Source organism: Anomalospiza imberbis, chromosome 25 (assembly GCF_031753505.1).
Source record: "Anomalospiza imberbis isolate Cuckoo-Finch-1a 21T00152 chromosome 25, ASM3175350v1, whole genome shotgun sequence".
Classification (NCBI taxonomy): domain Eukaryota; kingdom Metazoa; phylum Chordata; class Aves; order Passeriformes; family Viduidae; genus Anomalospiza; species Anomalospiza imberbis.
Window position 1 is genome coordinate 410088 of NC_089705.1, and position 14539 is coordinate 424626.

Here is a 14539-nt window from a genome sequence, read left to right on the forward strand (position 1 = left end):
CATCCCCTGTCCCTCTGCCACCCTGCTGGATGCTGGCAACTGGGTGCTGTCTCTCAGGACAAGGCTGAATCATCGCAGGGTGATGCCACTGCCAGGGACTCTCCCTGTGTGATTTGGAGTAAGAAGTCCCAATATTTCCAGCATTGTTCCCTCTGCCTTCCAAGTTTTCCTGTGCCCAGGCAGTTTCCCACCCTGGAGCCGCAGCCAGGGCTAGGTGATCTAAGCACGGATCACGCCGGAAAGCTGATGCAAAGTTCCCCTCCTCCTCACCCCAAACCTTTGGGAAAACATTTTCCTCCAGAAATAGGGCTGGAGAGGATGTCAACAAACAAGGGGCCTTTCATTCCCGCTGGCACTGCCAGCAGGGACACCAGGGCTGCCAGTGCTCTGTGCCTGATCCTGTGTACTCAGCTGGGAAAGGGACAGACATTTTCCTCCTTTTACATCCTTCCAGGTTTTTCTCCTTTCTGCTCACTCTGAGTTAGATCCTGCACCTCCCCTGTCATCCCCTTCCTACCCCGGGGGATGGTGGCTTTGCTGGGTATCCCCGAGGTCTCAGGTGCCACTGCCACTCCCATTCAGCCTTGTTTGGCTTTCCCTGTCACCATCCTGCGGAGCTAAGCATCCTGTCCCTGTCCCTCAAGGACATCCAGCCTGTGGGGGAGGACCAGGGGGGTTTCAGGGTCGGAGGACACCCCGGGATGGGCAGGAGGCTCTGTCCCCAATGTCCAGCCCATAGGGTCTTTTCTCTGCCCCACAGCCTTGGGCAGAGCCCAGGGGTGATGGGGGGCACTCGAGGACTGGGGGAAACCACCCCAGAGTGGGTGTCAGCGTCACCTCCCTCTGTCCCAGCCTCCTCCCAGCACCTGTGCTGCAACTGGAAACCCTGCCGGATCCACTCCAGCTTAGTGGAGACCCTAAAACTGGGACCCCTGAGGACACCTCCTGCATTTGGAGGGTCGTGGAGACCCTTCTGGAGACAGGCCCTCCCCAAGCTGGGGACTATCCCTGCATCCCTGCACACCCAGAAAACCAGGGACGCCCCCCAGAGCCTGGCAGCCTCCTGCCCGCAGGGAACCCCTCTTTCCCCCTGCAGCCGGGTCCCCCCCGCTGCAACAGGAGACACCGCAGCAACAGAAGTTCTCCGCGCAACGGGACCCCCCTGCAGCCGGGGACCCCCGTGCGTTCTCCCGCACCCTTGCGGGATCCTCCCCTGCACCACCCCGCAAGCAAGAGGCGCTCCCGGACAGCCCAAGCCGCTCTCCCCCGGCACCGGAGACCTCCCCTCCCTTAACCGTGCACCTTCCCCTGCCCGTAATTCCCGGGACCCCCATTCCCCGCCTCTCCTGAGACTTCCTCCCCCTCTCTCCCGGTACCGGATATTCCCCTCCTCCCACCCCCCGGTACAGGAGGCCCCCCCCTCCTCGTAACTCCCGGGACCGCCCTGTCCCCGCACCCCCCAGGACGGGAGAACCTCCTCCCTTAACCGAGCGCCGCCCGTCGCCCCCAGCTCCCGGGACCCCTTCCCGCCTCTCCTCTCCCCCGGTACCAGAGAACGCCCTCAGTGCCCCCGTAACTCCCGGGACCGCCCCCCCTCCGCTGCTCCCAAACTTCCCCCGCGGCACCGCCGCTCGCGTCCGCCAGGGGGCGCCGCCGCCGCGCCCACCGTCGCCGTTCCCGGTACCGGCGCCCCCCCCCCTCCCGCGCCCCCCCGCGGGCGGCGGTGACGTCACGGCGGGCGCGAGCCGCCGCCGCTGGTATTTGAGGCGCGGGGCGGGCACGGGGGCCCCGCTGCGCCCCCGCCGCGCCGGAACCGCGGGCGCGCAGCGGCGGCGGCGGCCACGGCCCCGCCGCCCCCCGCCCGGTCCACCGGCACCGGCCGCACCATGCGGAGCGCCCGGGCGCTGCTGCTCGCCCTCGCCCTGCGGGTCTACGCGCTGGACACCGAGACGCCCGCCGGTAGGAACGGAGCGCGGTGTGTGCGCCGGGGAGCGTGCGCCGCTCGGTGCGGCTCCGGGGCTCCACCGACCCCGGTGCGCGGAGGGTCCCGCCCGTCCCGCCGCCACCTGTTCCCACCGGAGGGTCCCCGAACCGCCTCGGGACCCCCGTCCTCCGTGAAACCACCGGGATCCCGCCTCCCTCCCCTCCGGGTACCGCTATGGGGGCTTCTCTCGCCTGCGCCTCCCCCCGCCGCCACCGGGGAAGTTTCCCCGGCCGGGAGAGCGGCGGCTCCCCCCACCCCGAGGGTGCTCCGCCGAGCGCGGCCCCACGGCTCCTGCTCGCTCCCGCTACCGGGGCCGCCGTCCGACCCCGCCGCACCCCGGGAGGGAAAACTTCCCCCGGTGGCAGCGGGGGGAACGAGGCCGAGAGGAGCCCTCAGGCCGGAGCCCGGGGGCCGGCGGGATCCCGGTGGTTTCACCGGCGGCCCCGACGGGGAGCTGGGGGCCCTTCGGTAGGAACAGGTGGCGGCCGCGGCGGCTCCGATCGCAGCCTCCCGGCTCTCGTTTTGCTGGGGGGGTACTGGAGACACGATCGATCGACTCATTTGCGTCTTTTAAATGTTCCCTGCTCCCCCTGAGCACCTCGGCGCTGAGCCCTGCGCGCCCCGGGACCCCCCCGGCAGCGGCTCGGGGAGAGCTGATGCGGGGTGTGGGACGACGACGACTCGCTCCCAGTCCCTTCGGGAAGCTGGAATGAGGTTGGATGCTGCGGGGAATGGGAATCTGGGGCTCCTGAGGTGCTACCGGGGGCTGCGAGCGCTTTTTTTGGGGAAACGGAGCCACGGGAGTTGGTGCCCCACTCCAAGGGGTCCCTGGTGCTATCGCCCCCAGCTCCTGGGTGATGCTGGTCACATTAAAGTGTATTTTTGCCTAGTTCTTTGGTTTTTTACCTTTAAATCCAAGCTGTTCACCTGCACGCAGTCACCGTGGTGGTGCATCGATTTTGTTTTTTTGGGTAGTGGCATTTCTCCAAAGATTATAAATAGTGACACCCATCAGCAGAAAACAAGCGGCGGCTGACCCGCGCGGTGGGGGATGGAGAGACGATGGGTGGGGGGCTGTGAAGCCGTTGAGGCTCCCCGGGCTCATGCAGCGTGGGGGAAATGGGGAGGGAATGGGTTTGTATATTGGGGGAGAGGTTGTGTGCTGCGGGAGCTGCTGCTCTGAGCTTCGGGGCTCAGCAGGGAGCGATGGGGAAACTGAGGCACGGAGCTGGTGGGGGGGCTCAGTGCTCCGGTGGAGTAAGGGGCCTCTGTCCCCCCCGGTTTCAGAGGAGGATTTGGGGTTTGCTGCTCCCCAGCGCTGGTGTGTGATGCTCTGTTGGCTCTCAGGACTGAGCTGCTGCAACCCGTGAGGGGCTGGAGGGGCAGCGCTGGGGGTGCACTGGGGACTGGGGCGGCTTCGTGGGGAGGGTCTCCTTCTAAGCAAACCCTTTTCCCTCGGTGGGGTCCCTTCCCTGCAGAGCGGCATTGGCGAAGGGCAGGATCGAGCCCGCGCCTGGTGTAAATCGGGAGTATGTTTGCTCCTTTTCCCTGGCCGATGCAGAGCAGTGGAGCTCCGCAGTGGAGCTGAAGGGATTGTATGCAGCTGGAGGTGAGGGGTCTGCTGCCAGCCCCCCCGCTCCACTGCAGGCTGCTTTTCACCTGCATCTGCTGTTTGGTCCTGCTGATGGGGCTTGGCCGGCTGTGGGGAGGTTGCCGGGCTCATCCCTGGGGCTGCACAGTGGGCAGGGCTGGAAAAAGAAAATATTTAAGCCGTTTGCACGTGCTCTGGGCCGCTGGGGAGGACGCGCGGCTTGTCTCGGTGGATATTTTCAGAAGATGGGGGTTTTTAGCTGTGCCTTTGCGAAGAAGGGGTGTAGGTGGTCCCTTCTACAAGTGAGGCACAGGGAGGAAGTGGGGTGCCCTGGTCACAGCCTACCACGGCCTTAGGGTGTTCTTTGCTCCTTCCTGCAGCCCTCAAACTTCTTGTAGTTCATGAAGGTTTCACAGTGACTGAGCTGTCCTTGCGGCCCGTCGTGCTTGTTGGAGGGGACCCGGGTGGGGTTGGGAGGCACTGGCTGACCCCCCAAACTGAGGGATGCGGGGGCTCGTGTGGTGTCAGCAGGCTGGGACGGGGACCAGCTTGCCACCAGCAGCCTTTGGCAGCCCCCTCTCCTCCCTGGGCTCTTCGCAGCAGGAGCCTTTTCCTGCTGGAAGCCCGTGGCCAGTAGCCGCCTGGCTCGCGGGGCTTCGCGCTGGGCCCGGGGCCAGGAGGTTGTGCAGGCCCAGGTATTTCCCTCCGCTTTTTGCCTTCCCTGCCAGGAAAGGTGGATGTGGCACCTGGGGACGTGTTGGGGGCATGGCTGGACTCGGTGATGTGTCCCAACCCAAATGATTCCTTGGTAAGGTGCAGCTGTGCCGCTCTGCGATGCACCCCAAGAGCTCGGCAGTGAGCTGCTCGGGGCTCCCGGGCTGTTTCCCGGCGGTGCGGACACAGCCGCGCTGCTGCGCGGCACTCCTGCCGGAATTATGCGGAAGCTATTTGCGCTCGGCTCCGACTTCGTTAGCAGCAATTAAGCAAATAAAATATTTGGGTTTGCAGCTTCCACTTGGGAGGTTGGGACTGCCAGGGAGCACTGGGCTGGGGTCGGTGGCGTCTCCGGAGGCACTCGCACTGCTTGGGGGGCTGGCGGAGGTGGCTGCCGGCTGTGGTGACCAGCTGGGGCCGGGCAGGAGGGACGGGGCCCCCAAGCGTCCCTGTCCCCGCGCGACAGCGCTGGCAGGACATGGCACGGGTGACCCTGACCCCGACGCGGCGGTGCTGTCTCGGTCGAGTGAATGGGAAGAGCGGAGCCGACGCCGCTCCCGGGGCTGGGATTGGGGTCGGGGGCGGGGCAGCCCCCGCCCGTTAACGGTCACGGGCGCTCGGGAGGAGCTGGGAGAAGGGATGAGCGGGGGAAGGGATGAGCGGGGGAGGCTCGGGGAAGGGGGTCAGGAGCAGAGGTGTCGAGGTGTCCCCGGCTGCTGCTGGGGGACAGGGTCAGTGTTTGATGCCCTCCGGGTGCTCAGGTGCCTGACGCTGTTCTTCCAGCGCTTTTCCCGGTGTTTGTTTCCCTCTGCCTGGCTGTCCATGGGCTCTCCCATGCCAAGGCATTTTTAGTCTCCCCACCCCGCCTTCACCAAGCAGATAAAACGTGCGAGAACGTTACATTTTCCTTGTCAGCTTGTTTCAGGCTTCGTGGGGGTTTTTTGTGTTGGTTTTTTTTTTTTTTTTTTTTTTTTTTTTCTCTTGCCTGTTCTGTCGTGCCAGGGAAGAAGCTCTTTCTCTTGTTTGCTCCTACGTGTGTTTTTAATGCCCTGAGAACGCCGTGCCCTTTCCCAGAGCGCCCAGACAGTGCAAACACCCTTGAGGCTTCTGCTCTGATGCTCCAGAAAATCCTGTTGACGTGCCCAAGTGTGCCCAGGGCAGAGGTTTCTGGCTCCCGAGCCCTTGGCTCTCCAGGGTGTGCAGAGGGACACTGGAGTGTGGTGGATTTTCACCATCCACGAGGGAGAAGCAGAATTTAGAGGGGCGTGATGCTGATGCTCCTGGATGGACCTGTCCCTCTGGCTCTGCATCTGCAGCTCCGTGGTGCAGCCTGGCAATATCTGGGTTCCCCCCCATCCCCCATCCTTCAAGACTTGCAGTTGCATTTGTTTCATTTTTACCCTTTTCTTGTTCCAAAACTCCTGTTTCATGTTTTTCCTCTGGGTCCCTGGATCTGCCCTGGCCTGGGGAACAGGGATACTGGCGAATCACCTACTGGCCTGAAATGCACATTTTTCTCTTTGTTAGCCAAACTAAGGCAAACCAGCCCTATTCCAGCTTCCCTGGGAGCTTTCTCAGAATAAAGTCAATCAGGATCAGGACCCTGGGGGAGGAGAGACACCCCCTGGAAAACCAAGGCAGGTGTTTGTTGGTGGCTTTAACCCCTGTCCTGGCTGTGACCACCTCCTTGCTGCCTGTTGATGTTGGTTTTTCCCTTGACTGCACCTGAGAGGGAACTTTTCCATCACTTCATCACCCAGTCCTAGCTCTGCAGAGAGGCTGGGAGCTCTGAGCACCCCAAAATGCCCCATAAGAGTCTTCTCCTGGCTGCACTCCCTCTGCAGGGATTTGCTGCTTTGCTTTGGGCAGTCATGTGAGGGTTAAGCAGGGGGGGCTGGAGGCAGAGGAAGGCAAATCCCTGCTGCATCCCTGGGAGCTGGGAGGTAGCACAGGCTCTGGAGAGCCTTATCACCATGGCCCTACCATCTGCCTGCTTAAACCTCCATAAATAAGCTTTTTAATAATCTATTACTAACATGCACTATAATTGTCTTATTAGACATGTCTACGAACCTTTAGTTACTGCGTGATTAAATGTCAAGATTCCCAAAACTCTTCTCCCCCATGGCAACTTGGGATTTGCTTTGTAGCTTTCCTTGGATCCTGCTCTCTCGTTCCAGCTTGGAGATCCCTCCTTATACTTGGTGAAACTGAGGCTTTCCCCTCAGGACAAGGATTCTCAGCAATTAATCCCCTGAAACGAATTGCTTCCTCACTGGCAGCCTCAAAATAAATAGGTGCTGGAGATGGAGCTTTTCCTTTCTGCTGCAGGTTGTCTGACAGGAGCTGCTGCTGCTTTTACCCGTGCTGGGGTGGAGGGGGTGCCAGCCTGCGTCTGCCTGGCTGGAGTGGTCCTGGGGACATGGGATCTGCTCCTCTTTGCCGGGTGAAGGGTGTCTCTGGGGTGTGGCTGTGGAGCTGGCAGGTGTCAGAGGGACTTTCCTGGGTGTTCCTGAGCCGCTGCTTTCCTGGGAGCAGCAGGTTCTGCACCCTCTGCCCGGATCAAAAGCCAAAGTCCAGCTCTTCAGCTGCTGGAAGGCAAAGGCAGAAGAGCCCTCGCCCTTTCCCCCTCCCTGCTGCCGGCACTGAGGGCTCACTTGTCAGCTGCCCTTTGTGGCTGTTCTTTTATGTATTTTTTTAAGATCAGGAGTGTTGTTCCTGCTTGCTGGATGGCTGCTGGCTGCTCGTGTGCTGTTCCAGGTCCTGCCTGGGTGTCACAGCCCAGGTCTGCAGCTCCTGCCTGGGCACTGGTGGGAGAACATGCTTACTGCATGTTTAAGGGACCCAGGCTTTGCACCCCAGTTTCTCCCTCCTGGAGAGTGAATCCAAGCGTAGATTGTGGCAAGCCAGGCTGGGGCTGTCCCTGGATGCCTCTGCCAGACCCCAAATCTGGGTGCTGGTTCTATGCTCACTGCAGGACAGGAGAACTCCCTCTGTGCCATGGGGTACCGAGGGGTGCAGGGGCTGTTCCTGTTCCTGAGTGCCTGGCCATGGGATGTTGCTTGCTCCAGGGAGGCGGCTGGGCTGCAGTGGGAATGCCAGGAATGCGATTCTCCTGCGGCTTGGGGCTCAGTGGGGTCTCGATGTATCACCTTGACTCTGTGTGACAGATTCAGAGCTGGACCCTTCCAGGGCCTCTTGACTGGCTTTGGCCATAAATTTGTTACTTCCTGACCTTCCTGCCTCCCAAAGTGCTGAAGATGTTGAGGAACAGGAGGGGGGTAAGGGAGGGTGCTTGGCACCCCTTTGGCACCTGGCTGACCCCAGTGTCCTGCAGCAGGGGTGGTGGGCCTGGCTCGGGGGGTGGGGGGCTCTGGGCAGCCCTGCTGCTGAAGGCAGGGGCAGGGATGTGCCTGCCATGCCCCCTGTTACCTGGGGACTCCACTGTCCACCCAGGGTGGGCCCTGACTGGAAGCTGGGAAAGCCTCCATCCCTGACGGGGATGCAGTGGAGCAGAGCATTGCACTGCAGCTGGGGGGTGGGAGTACGTTGCAGTTGGAGCAACTTCCGGAATATTTTTGTCAAACACAATTTTTAATGCCTTTTTTAAAAATTGGGCTTGAAAAATACTATCAAATCACCCATGACAGGGTGGCTGTGCTGGCACAGCCCCCTCAGCTCCCTGCAGCCTTCCCAGACTGCCAGAGGGGTCCATCCTTGCTTGTTCCAGGGCTGTGCTGGTGCTGGGGAGCCCTAAATTAACCAATAATTTCTTTGGCTCCCTGGACTCCCCATGTGGATCCAACTTCTTCTGACATTGTTAAGTTAATCAGGGTTGTGGCTGGGATGGGGAGGCAGGAGATGCTCTGAGCATGAGGGATGGGGACATCGATGACCTGATGAGTCTTAATGAGGCCCCTGTCCCCCACGGCCCTGCTCAGGAGACAAGCCCTGGTGACCCCTGGGCGTTTGAACCTCTGTGCTGCTTTGTGCTGGAAGCCTTCAGCCGAATTAGCCCAGTTAGCCGAGCCAAGGAGCACGTCTGTCTCTGGACCCTCAGCTGCTGGACATGCCGGCTGGGACAGGCTCCCCCGGAGCAGGATGTCACCAGAGGCGAGTGGTGGCCAGTCTAGAAGAGGAGGCGAGTCATTTGCTGTGGCCCAGCTGCTCCCCCAGAGTGTGAGGCTTAACTTTGGGGTGCTGCCCGAGGGGTCTTGCTGCTGTGTCCTGACAGGAGATGTGGGAATGGCTTTTCTCCGGAGGGGACGGAACATTGCGGCCACTTGCTTGTGGAGGGATGGACTACAGCAAACTGCATTCCCTTGCTTGGATGGATTTGGAGGTGTCTGTGGAGCTTCTGTGGTTTTGGGGCTGCTCTGTAGGGCTCCTCAGGGTGCAGCCTCCTCTCTGTCCTGTGCTGTGTGACCCTGGAACTTCGCGTTCCTGCAAAAAGCTGTGATGGTGGAAGGTTCAACAGCAGCAATCTTCAGGGCTGGTCAGGAAGACCAGGCAGATCCATGCAAGGATGGTGTCTCCTGCAAAGTCCTTCCCTGCTGCTGGCAGCTCACCTGTGGGGACGAGGACCTGTCACAGCCCCACACACCCTTGGGTGCCAGGTCCTCATTCCCTGCCAGCACATCCTGCCTGTTAGCAGAGGTATGCTGACACCCTGGGTAATTAGCTGCATAAATGCTCTTTCCTTAATTACCAGGTGCTTCAATGTGGTTAGTTGAATTAGGATGGGTGAGTGATCCTGGGGCACCCCCTGGCACCTCAAAGTCCTCACTGGGACATCTGGTTCTGTTGTTTTGGTGTCAATGGGGCACCTGCCTCTGCACCCTGTGGAGGTGGGTGCTGGAGCTTTCCAGTGTGTTTTTGGGGAAGGAGCAGCTTGGAAGTGACTTTGGAAGCCTCTCAATGCCAGGGCAGACTCTGAACTCTTTCTGTGGTGCAGGTTCAGCCACTGCCCTTCTGGGGCTCTTTCCAAGGACTCTCTTATTTCTGTTATTATTTCTTCTTATTTTTACTGTCTTTTCATATGTCTGCTGAGTGATAATATCCCATTGATTTTCTTCAGCCAGCATCCAGCCTGCTTTCCCTGGATTATAACAATATTAAACTAAAGCACTGCATCTCCTCATCGGGCTATTTCTCTTTATATCAGCTGAACTTTTTATTTAGTCTCTCACCCAGGCTCCTGTCTGGGGAGCTGCTGGCTCTGAATGACATTTCTCTATCTGAGAGGCTGTGTCCTGCCTTCCTTCCCATGGAATGGTGGCTGAGGCCGGTTGGGGATGGGAGCTGGGATCTGTCTGGGGCAGGACGTGTGCAGGGAGGAGGTAGGAGGTGCTGGGTATTGGGGTTTCATGATTCTCCTATGGGGTTGCAGGGTGTTGTGTGCACTTCTGGCACGGCAGGGACTCTTCAGTTATTCCTGCACACTTAGTGTAATCCCAGAGTTTTTGCTGGAATGAGTTGAGGGTGCCGCAGTTCAGGATGGATGGATGCCCGAGCCAGCGCTAGCTGAGCCAAATTCATGGACTAGTAAAAACCTGTTTTTTCTGGGCTTGATTTGCCATTTCCTTACCTTTGCCTGGCTGAAGGGTGTCTGGCATGGTTCAGCGTGTTCCCCAGAGCTGTGACAGACCTGCTGGGCACACGGCTCCTTGTAATTCCTCCCATGAGGACTCCTGCCTTTAACCTCCCACTCCACAGCAGAGGTTCAGCCGAGCCCTGGTGATGGATGTGCCCACGTCACACGTTGTCACCTTCCAGCCCCGCGTCAGTCAGCCCACACTGCTGTTCCTGGCTCTGCTGGTGGCACGGAGGAGGAGGAGGACGGTAACCTGGATTTTGCGTGGCACTGAGCCTTATTCCTCTTCTCCTCACCTTTATCCCATCTGGGCTGGATGCACGCTGGGATGCTGGGCACGGTGGGGATGCTGTGGGCCCGGCACTGGATGGGGGCCGAGGGCTCCCCGACTCTGTTCTCTGCCCTGAAATGCCATCAGTGACCCTCGGAGCTGCCTCCCAAGACCTTCCCAGTGCTGGCACATGCTCCATCCCAGAAGGATGAGCCTCCCAGTACTGTGCTCCCACAACCATCACTGTGGAGATGCGGGACCTGCTGTGGGAGGTGAGGCTGAGGGTTCCCCCCTTTTTATCCATGGCTGAATGGGGTTGGTTTGGAAAACTTGCTCTTTCCCATGATTTCTGCAGCTGATGTTGGAGTTCCCCAGAGCTTTGGTGTGGTTCTGCCGTGTCCTAGGGCAGCTGCTTTTCCTGCCAAGGGAGCATCTCTGTGTCCTCAGGCAGCCCTGAAAGCAGCGTGTATCCTTTGGGGCTCATGGTCCTGGTCTCTCTGGGTCCCTGGACATGTGGGGTGGATAGTCCTCAACAGGGACCTGGGGGACCTGATAGTAATACAGGAGTGAGGGGGAGAAATGAGCTTTATTCTCCCTGCCTTTTCCAGTTTATTTTAACTTGTTCCCATTTTTTTTCCCCGAGGTGTCACACAGCTCTGCAGCCTGTGAGCTGTAATTGCACGCGGTGCGATCGATAACGGCAGGATGGAGGTTTCCAAAGCTTTCCTGCCTTGTTTTTTTTCCCATGGAGTCCACCAGGCAGCACTGATGATGTTAATTAAGTGATGGTTCATCATTAAAGCACTTGTGCAGTGGGTTAGTGGCCTCCTGGCTGTGCAGCTTGAGGGTGTTTTTGTGCTGCAGGACCTCTCTCGAGCAGGGTTTGAGTAACGGAGTGATGCTGGTCTTTCCTTGGGAGCAGCTCTGACTGGATCCGGGTGCTGGGCACCAACAGCCTTTGGATGGGATGGTAAATCCCCACATCCCCTCTGGGTATGGAGCTAAAACCTCCTGGCTTGTGTCCCCCAGCATCTCCAGAGCAGCCAGAGAGGTACGCTCCAGGGAGACATTGCTGGTGCTGCCTGCAGCAGGGTGGTGCAGCACCCAGTCCCAGGAGCGCTGATCTCCCTGGAGCTAAGAGCATGTGGACATGCAGTTGGCAGCTGGATTTGCCCCAGGGAATGATTCTGGCAAGATTAATTATTCCCCCTTTCATTTTAAATGCATTTTCACCACACAGTGATGTATGGTACACTTGGTCCTTGCCCAGGCACAAGCCATCCCTGTGGCATTGCAAAGTCTTTGGAGTTGTATTTTCCCAATTGCATTTGCTTCAAAATGCCTGTAATGAATCCAGATTTGCTAATTCTCCCCCATCCTTGGGGTTCCTCGGGGGCTGCTGGGACTGGGTTCTCGCTGCAGGAAGTTTGACAACTCCTTGGGGACCTGCAGGTAAAAGCCATAAAGAGTCTTTACCAGTCAAGAAGAAAAAAAAAAAAAAAAAAGGAGATTTATGTCTTCTGTAGTTGCTGGCAGATGGATATTGTTCTCTAGTCCTGCGTGTTCCAAACACTGAGGTTATCAGGCATAAGTGACTTATTATGCAAATCCTCCATCTTAATATCTGGCTGCTCTCTCCCTGGAATTGCATTGGCCAAACCCCACACGTTCCTGGAGCTGCTAATGTTTACACATTAGCTTCTCTGGCTAATATACAAGGCTTCAAGTTGCAAATTGATGTTTCTTACAGCTGAGCAAAATATTTTTCTATTAAATACAATATTTAAAATGATTTGGAGAACCAAAACAAACTACTGGTGAGAATTCTAATGGCGCTGCTTTCCATATTCTTCCAATCAGCTTTTATTGGGGCTGAGAAATCAGTGATATTTCTCTTAAAAGTTTCTCTTTGGCAGAAGTGGGGAGCAGAGGAGCAGGGAGGGGGTTTGTCATCATCTCTGGGGTGTGATGCACAGAATCACTTTCAATGTTGTGCTGGTGCCCCAGGCCCTCTGCATGTGCCAAGTGCAGCTACAGAGGGGTTCAGCTCCCCTTTGCCTGGGCTGGAAGAGGTTTTCCCAGTGAAATCCTGGGTTGTTTGGGCTGAACCATGGAGCTGTTGGTGTACCCAGTGTGGTGGGGGTCCCAGTCAGTGTGAGATGTTGGGGTGCTGGCACACAGGACCTCTCCCTGTCTGGATTTTCCCACTGAGCTGCATTCCTCAGTGCCAAACAGCCCCTGTAACATCCCACCCCCAGGAATTTGAGCCCCCTGCAGATGGAAGTCATCCCTGATCCCTTAACCTCACCCGGGAGCCTGTGGGGTGCTGTGTACAGGATCTCACTGGCTGAGAAGTGCATCTAATTTTAGATGAGTTGCCGAATGTGCTCCCTGTCCCCCATGTCTGCTGGCAGCCGGAGGGAAGCAGCTCCCAGCGTTTCCTTCCCGGGGTGTGTTCCCGTAGGAGTGTGCCAAGGAAAGCACCTTCAAATAGCAGCTGGGATCTGGGAGGTGGAAGGCTGGCTCTGCTCCAGGGGTGCTGGGAAGGAATGGCACCTTGGTGGGATCTGCTGGAGCTGTGGTTCTGTATCCCAGCACACCCAGCTCCTTGGACTTTCTGCCATCCCTGTGGTGATCCCGGATGTTCTGGGACTCTACCACATCCCCTCTGTGCCTCGGTTTCCCCATTTGCAGCAGCTCATTGACTGTCCTGTGTAAAGAGCATCATCCTTTGGTGTAGACAAAGAGCATCTTCATCACGTGCGTTTAGGAGGAGAGGTCTTGGGTGTGGTAATTTGGGAGTGTGCAACCCCCAAGCCTCCGCCTTCATCACTTCTCCTGGGAGGCAGTGAAAACTTTGGATTTGATGGCAGGAGAGCTCTGTTCACCCCCTGCCACATCTTGGTGTGGTCAGATGATGGTTTCACTTGCCGGGTGTTTGCACGTGGCTGCCAGGGCAGTGTGTCATATGTCCTGTGGGTACCCGAATCCTCCCCATTTCCTGCTGAGAATTACTTGGGGTGGAGGATTGGAGCTGCTGGATAAGGCCAGGGATAAAAAATTTCTTTTGACTCTGAAAGATGACCAGTATTATCTACCCTGGCTGGTGCATGTGCCATGGGGTGCTGTGGCTTGTGCTCCCAAGATGCTGCACCCCAGAGATGACCATGGGGCTGATCCAGTCCTGGCTAAGCCAGGGTAGGAGCAAAATGGGCTTTTTCCCATCAGGACTGGGTGTCCTGGGTGGCTGCACCATATTTTGTAGCTCTGAGGAAGCAGCACTTGCTGAAGTTTTGGTATGGGCCCATTTTTCATAAAGCCTGTCCCCATTTTGGGATATTATTAGTGTTTTGTTCCCATCAGATGATACCCCAGAGGGTCTTGGGTGGGGGAGAGCACAATCCTGCCATCCCGGATGGTGCTGGGCTGTGATCCCAGTCCCGGATGGTGCTGGGCTGTGATCCCAGTCCCGGATGGTGCTGGGCTGTGATCCCAATCCCGGATGGTGCTGGGCTGCCTTTTGGCACAGGAGCCTTCTCAAGGCTGCTCAATAAAAGGCAAGAGAAGACACAGATCGTGTCCCATGGTGCAGGAGGTTAAACAGGAAAGGTTTAAGTGTGTAATTAACTTGGAAGTGAGAGCAGTGTAGACTCTGTGGATGAAAGAGCGCGGGGTGGGCTGTAGGCAGGCGGCCACCGTTCCTCAGTGGCCATGGAGAATTAATTAGATGCTGTCCTTTGTACTTGGCTGTTTGGTCTTTCTTTTCCTCTCTTTTCTTTGTGAATCGTTAGTCCCTCCCCTCCCCAGATTTCCTTCTCTTCATCCCTGTAGAGGGGGATGCTGGGTGGCAGTGGTTCCCAAGGGATGCTAAGTGGTGGTGGTATCCTTCTCCCTGGTGAATCCATTAAGCCACCTCCTTTTCTTTCTTTTTAAGAAATTTTAGTCTATCTGGTGTTTAACCCTCATGCTGGTGCCCATGCCTCTGCTCTCTCACATGCCCTGGTGCTGCAGTGCTACCCAGGGGGATGCTGAGCCTGCTACCAGGCTCCCTGACAAACCCCTCCAGCCATGTTTTTTTGCTTTCTTTCAATCAATTTTGCTTCATCTGGTGTTTAACTTCTACATTGGTGCCTGTCCCTCTGCTCCCTTCTACCTGGGCATGTGGTGGATCCATGGAGGTGGCAGCAGTACCTGGAGGAGGCTAAACAGCATTGGTCCCCATCTCCCTAGCAAATCTCTCAAACCACCTGTTTTTTCTTTATTTTTAAAAAAATTCTGATCCATTTGGTGTTAAACCCTCGTGTTGGTGCTCATCCCTCTCTCCATGCTTCCCAAGATGGCTGTGATGCTCCGGGGGTTTTGTGTGGGGTGTTTATGGGGCACGTC

General features: G+C 57.7%; 1 protein-coding gene across 5 annotated transcripts in view; it reads left to right on the forward strand.

The window, feature by feature from the left end:
* Positions 1–1742: 1742 nt before the first annotated feature.
* The window catches only part of PTPRU (protein tyrosine phosphatase receptor type U), a 57002-nt gene continuing 44205 nt past the window's right edge, over positions 1743–14539 (forward strand). For 4 of the 5 annotated variants that reach the window (XM_068172911.1, XM_068172912.1, XM_068172913.1 and 1 more), the window contains exon 1: positions 1743–1959. In XM_068172911.1, the coding sequence (XP_068029012.1) occupies positions 1887–1959 (73 nt within the window). In that variant the 5' untranslated portion in view covers positions 1743–1886. Of the gene's footprint in view, positions 1976–14539 lie in introns of all 5 variants that reach the window. The other variant, XM_068172915.1, reaches the window with a different exon arrangement.